This window comes from Stigmatopora nigra, chromosome 23 (genome assembly GCF_051989575.1).
Source record: "Stigmatopora nigra isolate UIUO_SnigA chromosome 23, RoL_Snig_1.1, whole genome shotgun sequence".
NCBI lineage: Eukaryota > Metazoa > Chordata > Actinopteri > Syngnathiformes > Syngnathidae > Stigmatopora > Stigmatopora nigra.
In genome coordinates this window covers 730,509-737,241 of record NC_135530.1, presented here as the reverse complement: position 1 = coordinate 737,241, position 6,733 = coordinate 730,509, and the positions used below count along the sequence as shown (strand labels likewise).

Here is a 6,733-nt window from a genome sequence, read left to right as displayed (position 1 = left end):
AGACCGGAGAAAGGGCGTGGCCTGCTCAAACAGGTAGAGCGTGTTGGGGGAAAGAAAAGAAGAAGAGAAGAAGAAGAAAGAACGCCAGAAAGACAGACGACGACAAAAGCAAGATGGCTGTCAATAAGTGTATCAAGTATTTGCTCTTCATCTTCAATTTACTCTTCTGGGTGAGAACAAAAACTCGTTTTGCCTTTACATTACTTTCAAATGTATTGCTTGTACTACTTTTTCCATCTTCTCCCTGCCCTTTACAAGCACAGCCACCCCCCCCCCCATCCCCTTATTTCCATCCTGTGGCGTAGTCAACATTCAGCCTTTTCTCTTTCGCCTTTTGACCATTTGCCCGTCTCTTTTAGCGCTTTGAGAGATTCGAATTTGAGCTCGATACCAGCGCAAGGAAGTTTCTTTGTGCTCAGAACGGGTTTGTCGGGCCTCACCTGGGTGCCGCTTTCAGGGCGGGGCCTTTTCTGGCCCAGGTGGTGACTTTGTCACTCTTTTGCTATGCGAGCGACACCAGCGCGACAGACAAAAAAACGTACCCTCGGGGGCCAGCTTTGGCCCGGTGTGGCGTCCTCCACGGTAATAGGCGTCCAATCCCTTCAGAGCGGAAGGGCTAGCAAAGTCCGCTCATTCGGCCTTCGGTCGTCGTATTGAATAAAACATTGATGAGGGATCATTGGCGGCCGGCGGTTAGCTACTACGCTAGCTGTTTTTTTTTTTTTTGACATGGCGCCACAGGCCAATCCCTGCGTGTGTAATTCACCGGCCGGTTTTGTCTTTTTGTTTTTATGATTTGCGTAGCTGAGCGGCTGCATCATCCTGGGCGTGTCCATCTACCTGAAAGTCAACAAGGACGGCAACTCGGTGAGTAACAAAATAAAAAAAAGCTTGGAAGACGCCGTCTTACGTCCATGCCGTGGCCTCAGATCACCGACGAGTCGCTCCCGGGCATCGACTTGCTGATCGCCGTGGGCGTCATCATCATGGTGTTGGGCTTCCTGGGCTGCTGCGGCGCCATCAAGGAGAACCGATGCATGCTGATCCTGGTGAGGAGAAGGCCCAACCAAGGTGGGGTGGGTCTGGCCGCCACGAGATTGACGCCTCCTTTCCGCGCAGTTCTTTGCCAGCCTCCTGCTCATCTTCATCCTCCTGGTGGTGGCGGGAATCCTCGGCGCCGTGGGCGAGGATAAGGTAAGGTGGTCGCCCCGGGCGTCACGCCGTCGCCCACCGCCTGACGCCCGCCTCCGCAGGTGAAGGACTGGGTGAAGGAGCGTCTCCAGAAGTTCATGCCGCTGTCCGGCCAAACGGAGCAAGTCAGGATGGACTTGGAGAAGCTGCAGGAGGAGGTAAACGCCGGGCGCCGTTTAGCCGTTAGCCGCTCGCTACATGGGCTGGGCCGAGCGCTAACGTTGGCGTTTGAAGCTCAAGTGTTGCGGCCTGGTGAACGGCTACCAAGACTGGGTGACGGTGCCCGCCTCGTGCAAATGCACGGCCACGGAACCCGACTGCGGCGCCAACGGCTACTTTAGCACGGTATGAACGCCGACTTTAGCTTGATCTCTTTCCCCTCCATTTTCATCAATCTCACAGGCAAAAAAGCCAAAAAGGTCTTGTTTACCGGGCTAAACATATTGGGGGGTGCTGGATCAGGTCCCAGTCAACAGGCCGGGCACATCCTGAATCACTGGCTAGTCAATCACAGGGTACGAAGACACACTTGGAGCTGGGGGACATTTTAGCCTACAATTAGCCTAACATACAGGAGAAAGGCCAGTACCCAGAGGAAAGCAAGCGTCCGATCCCATCGGGTAAAAATATTTGATTGCTAACTGGTCGCAGCGAAGAACGAGTGCGTTTTGTTGCAGTCGTGCTCCCGGCAAATCATCCAGCTGATGGAGAAACACATGGAAGTGGTCGTCGGCATCGCCTTTGCCATCGCCATCTTGCTGGTCAGAACACTCTCATAAATCGCCGCCGCCGCCAATGCCCTTTCGCCGGGCGTCCAATCCTCTGGTTTTCTCTCTCCGTACGGGTAGATCGCCGGCATGGTATTCTCCATGATGCTGTACTGCCAGATCGGAAAGCGCGACGGCGCCACCACTGCCTGAAAGCTGGCACTGATGGACTTTGTTATGGATTAAAATTCCTGTCTTTTTTTTCTTGATTTTTATTTGATTTTTTTTACATCATTCAAAGAATGGAAATCATTTTTTCAGTTATGTTTTGCTGTAATCAAGCTGATGATTTATAAATCACTTAACGCTAGTGTTAACCCATGTTCACTCTAAACTGCGCGCGTGCGCGCGCAATTGTGCACTATCGTGTCCTCCGCGCACAGCAGCGCACTAAATAAAATCCCACTTGAATTGGAAAAATATATTCTTTTTAAATTATAATTTTTCTTATTTGCCATTTTGGAACGGAAATCAGACATTGGCAGCTTGTTACAGACAGAAGAAGAAAAGGTAATTACGGATAAAATTATGACTATCACTATCCAGCCAATGATATGATGCGGTTCAAGTCACGTTAATTTACAGCCAATCATATGATACGGGACACGTCACGTTTGTTTACTTCCGCCGCATGAGTAAATGTTCGCAGGTGCCTCTGAGTGGCAGGTTAGCATATAGCTAATGGTTTGGTGGGGCTGCTGCCAAGCCTTTATCATGGCAAAACGAGCCAATATGAACAAGAAATGCGGTTTGTTTAAGATGGAATGGCTGTCAGAGAACGTCCAAATAGAAGAACAAGTGGCCAATTTGGGTGAGAATTGTGGAAAACTCTTTTACGTGTCGTTTATGTGTTAGCATTTGTCTTCAACCTACACAATGGACTAATGATGGGAATTAGCCCTTGGGTTAATTTACATATATATGGTTATTAACATGGATATAAATATGTTCATTATTATGTGCTGTCCTTTATGAAATACATTTGTCGACCAATGGGGTAAAAAAAAAAAAAGTTTATTACGTCCAGAATTTAAAGAAAGTCGTAGCAGGAAGTAAGCCTCATCCTGTCGCCGCCCTTCCTTCCCTTTCACAATAAAACTCGCATTCCTCACCCTATCTGTGGGGAACACATAAAAAATTGAACCTTAAGTGTGGACGTTTTCGGTTGGTTCCATTGGACAGAAGAAGAAAATATGACAGTATTTTGTGGACTTTAAATCGCATTTTTTTATTCCCTTGTTTGGCTGGCGTTATTTTCTGAAAAACTGACAGATGCCTATTTAGCTTGTGGTTTTCTATTTCACTATATTTCTTTAACATGTCTGATCTTGTTTAGTGATATGAGAAAAATGTTCCCTCCCAGAAATTTAATTTATATATTGTTTATAGTATATTATATGAGTTATTGTCAGGTGCTACTTGTTAAAAAAGGCTCATTTGATGCACTATGTAGCATGCAGAGTACTCTTTTATGTGTGTGTGTGTGTGGGGGTGTGTGATGCTTTTTAGGGGACGTCCTCCCTAAACACGGATGCCGACTCCGTCATCCCCGCCAACCCAAAACGAGGCGAGTCAAAGGCACGGCAGCAGTCCAAGTTCAGGTTGATCCAAGACGACAGACACCAAGTCCCACTTCAACGTCAACATGGCCAAAATCAACAGCTGTCTCAAGTGTCTTTTTGTCTTCTTCAATATCGTCTTTGCCGTGAGTACAAATACTTGAATGATGCGTTGGGGTTTTCTCGGGAAAAATGTGTACTCTGGCACTTTTCCACCAAAGACTATTTTATCAAACTCATTTTTAAAATGACTAAAAGGGATTTTTTTAAGGCATCTGAATATTTGTACTCTAAAAAGAGAGCAGCACAATTTGTGTTTTTAACTTTTTGGGATTGTTTTTTTCTTGATGCAATGGAAAAAGTGTGGGAAATGATTTTTTTCTATTAAAAAAAATCCCAGTATGCATTGTTATATGGAGGGAGGGGACTTTGAGGAAGGTGATTGCATAACTGCAAGTTGAGTTTCCATTCTGGCATGTATACACTAATCAGGTTGAGTTTCGTTTCTTGCGAAAACAGAACCACAAACTGAACTTAGTATATATGTGATTTAGATTTTTATGACTTTTTTTTTGTCTCAGATTATCGGATGTCTCCTCATCTTCGGGGCGGTGAAGGCCAGCGTTTACTCTCTGCAGGTAAACATTTTCAACAATAAACAATTCAATGACCTAAAAAAATCAACTTTGGTGTCAAAGTGGCGGCCCGGGGGCCAAATATGGCCTGCCGCATCCTTTTGTGAGGCCCGGGAAAGTCAATGATGAGTGGCGACTCAAACAAAATATTACAGTGGCTGAAGCTAAAGACAATTTAAAAAAGTGTCCAAACCAGTGGGAGCGGGAGGCTCGGACAGTCTGGTACGCATGTAGTCAATTTCCTCTCCTGTTCTGTTTCGCATTAAAACGCCAACGCGTTTACGAGATAAAACCAAGTGACTCATGCATGGGAAGGCTAGCGCTTTAGCGTAGCATCCGCTAGCGAGGTGTAGAATTTCCTGGAATGCTGGCCAAGGTCGTGCCGGGAAACGGCCCGGAGAAGAAGAAAAAAAAACATTTGTTTCTGCCAAGTCCAAACGGTTCTCACGTGTTTGGATTCCTCGGAGACCCCGACCAGCCCCCCTCTCTTTTTTTAATCCATTTCGGAAGAGGAGGAGGAGGAGGAGGAGACAGAGCAGACCAGAGCGGGTTAATCCACAGACATTTTTTTTCCTGTCAAATGGATGTAAACAGAGCTCCGGCTCCCCCTCCCAAACATAAACCAGCTGAGCGTCCACTGCATGGGAGACATTTGCCTGTCATTCAAACTCGCAAGCATCAAGTGTTTAATCATACAGTACTAATATATCAAAATGAAAATATGTCATAGTCATCATAAGATTCCTAATTCACTTTTTTTTCCCTCTTTTTTTTCAATCAGCTGTCGGCGTTGGGCGCCCCGGGCCTGGGCTGGATGTGGGTCTTCGCCATCGGCGTCCTGGGCATTTCCTGCTTGGGAATCTATGCGGGAATATCTGAGAAGGAGCTGGCCCTCAAGATCGTATGTATGGGACAGGGGCTGGGCCGCGTGCTAGCTACTACCTGCTACTAGCAGGTAGTAGCTAGAAGCTCAAAGCTAGTAGCTAGTAAAGCGCTGCTAGCTTCTAGCTAGTAACTAGCTTCTAATGTCTCGCTACTAGCTCCCAGTTAACTCCTGCTTTCTCTGCAGTTTGCCGGCTTCATGGCGGCCGGGATGATCATCATGCTCATCTTTGGCATCGTGGTGCTCGTCATGAGGAATAAGGTAGCTGCCTTTATCATGCCTCTTCTTCATTGTCCCTTTTCTAGCTCAACTTTTCCTTCCTCACCGTTGTCTCCCAGATTCGCCAGAGTTTCGGCGAGGCGTCGTCGCAGGTGGCCGAGTCCTTCATGGGGGACGAAGGCTTCCGTTCCTTCCTCGATCAGCTGCAGGAGGGCGTGAGAAACGCGCCGCCGCCACCGAGGGCCGGAAAGTCTCGCCGACCGGCCTGACGATTTGGGCCTTTTCTTCCGACCCAGGGTCAATGCTGCGGCTTGTCGAGCGCCGGCGACTGGGGCGACCGTATCCCGGACTCGTGCCGCTGCCGACCCGGACTGGACGGCTTCGGGGGGTTTGGGACCTTCGGGCATTCCGGCTGCAGAGACAAGCCAGCGGTAACCTTGCTCGCCGTCCTCGACTTGCCGCATGGCCGCGCTCGCTCATCCTTTTGTTGTTTTGTTTTTTTGACAGGGTTCCACCGGCCCGGATAAGATCTACCAACAAGTAAGAACGCAAAATATAGAAATGTATAGACCCGTCGGGGAGCTCACGACCATCACAACACACATCCAAACATGAATGGGGAGTCGGCCATTTTCAGCCCGAGTTTTACATTATGAACAATATATTATGAACATGAGAATAACATAATACAAGAACTACAAAGTTTAAAGAAAATTCTTTTTTTTTTAATACAATGCTGCTTTCTTCCCCGGGCCGTACCAAACCACCGGACGGGCCGGATCCGGCCCGCGGGCCGTATGTTTGACACCCCTGCTCTAGATCCACCTTCATTGGTGAGAAAATGCGGCCAATGACTAGCTGAATGTCTGTGTCTTGCTCAACAGACCTGCGGCCAGCTCCTGATCAGCGTCTCAGACTTTTTGTTCAACATCGCCATGGGCTTGACCTTCGGCTTCGCCATCACCGCGGTGAGTCCATCCGTCGGCCAACGGGCGCGGGAGGGACGCCACGGCTAACCGCCGTGCTCGCTCCCTTTCCCCGCCCGCAGTTCCTGGGCCTGCTGGCGACCCTCCTGATGATACACCAGGTGCGGCGCCACCAGCGGGCCGGCGCCTCTAACATGGCCATGAAGGGTTACTGAAAGGGCCCCTGAAAGGGCCCCTGAAAGGGCCCCGCCCACCCACATGCACGCTGCAAAGTGTTTAGCCGCCTGTACCGAAACATTGCAAAATCTTTTGATATTTCTATAGATTTTTTTTTTATCTTTGTATGATGACCAATATTAGGGTCATTTGATGATGATGTCATTTTGTTTTTCAAGCAACCAAAAGTTCAATCCCCGCACTTCAAATGGACGTCCATTGCCGTCATTGGCCGAGAGTGAAGGGTTTGTTCAATTTTGGCCGCTGGCTTCTTGTCATTCACCGTGTGTACTGTTACATTATCCTCAATAAATCGTCTGATACCAAGCCGTCTAAG

The 6,733-nt window shown here is 48.3% G+C and overlaps 2 protein-coding genes across 2 annotated transcripts; both read left to right on the top strand.

Moving 5' to 3' along the window:
- Position 1: 1 nt before the first annotated feature.
- LOC144181010 (tetraspanin-8-like) lies at positions 2 to 2,380 on the top strand. Its single transcript, XM_077709219.1, has 8 exons — positions 2 to 170; positions 805 to 867; positions 930 to 1,049; positions 1,120 to 1,194; positions 1,254 to 1,349; positions 1,426 to 1,536; positions 1,869 to 1,952; positions 2,040 to 2,380. The coding sequence occupies exons 1-8, from the start codon at positions 114 to 116 to the stop codon at positions 2,109 to 2,111; spliced, it is 678 nt and encodes a 225-aa protein (XP_077565345.1). The 5' UTR covers positions 2 to 113; the 3' UTR covers positions 2,112 to 2,380.
- A 1,090-nt stretch (positions 2,381 to 3,470) lies between these two features.
- On the top strand, positions 3,471 to 6,723 carry LOC144181009 (tetraspanin-8-like). Its single transcript, XM_077709218.1, has 9 exons — positions 3,471 to 3,663; positions 4,099 to 4,155; positions 4,934 to 5,053; positions 5,222 to 5,296; positions 5,374 to 5,469; positions 5,551 to 5,685; positions 5,762 to 5,794; positions 6,139 to 6,222; positions 6,303 to 6,723. The coding sequence occupies exons 1-9, from the start codon at positions 3,604 to 3,606 to the stop codon at positions 6,393 to 6,395; spliced, it is 753 nt and encodes a 250-aa protein (XP_077565344.1). The 5' UTR covers positions 3,471 to 3,603; the 3' UTR covers positions 6,396 to 6,723.
- Positions 6,724 to 6,733: the final 10 nt, after the last annotated feature.

What these genes read in the sequence shown, in the direction of transcription:
- LOC144181010 (XM_077709219.1), top strand. Translation starts at nt 114, where the DNA reads ATGGCTGTCAATAAGTGTATCAAGTATTTGCTCTTCATCTTCAATTTA. An exon ending in TCAACAAGGACGGCAACTCG is followed by an intron (nt 868 to 929) that starts GTGAGTAACAAA and finishes CCGTGGCCTCAG; the next exon opens with ATCACCGACGAGTCGCTCCC. An exon ending in TGGAGAAGCTGCAGGAGGAG is followed by an intron (nt 1,350 to 1,425) that starts GTAAACGCCGGG and finishes TGGCGTTTGAAG; the next exon opens with CTCAAGTGTTGCGGCCTGGT.
- LOC144181009 (XM_077709218.1), top strand. Translation starts at nt 3,604, where the DNA reads ATGGCCAAAATCAACAGCTGTCTCAAGTGTCTTTTTGTCTTCTTCAAT. An exon ending in CCAGCGTTTACTCTCTGCAG is followed by an intron (nt 4,156 to 4,933) that starts GTAAACATTTTC and finishes TTTTTCAATCAG; the next exon opens with CTGTCGGCGTTGGGCGCCCC. An exon ending in TCGGCTTCGCCATCACCGCG is followed by an intron (nt 6,223 to 6,302) that starts GTGAGTCCATCC and finishes CCCCGCCCGCAG; the next exon opens with TTCCTGGGCCTGCTGGCGAC.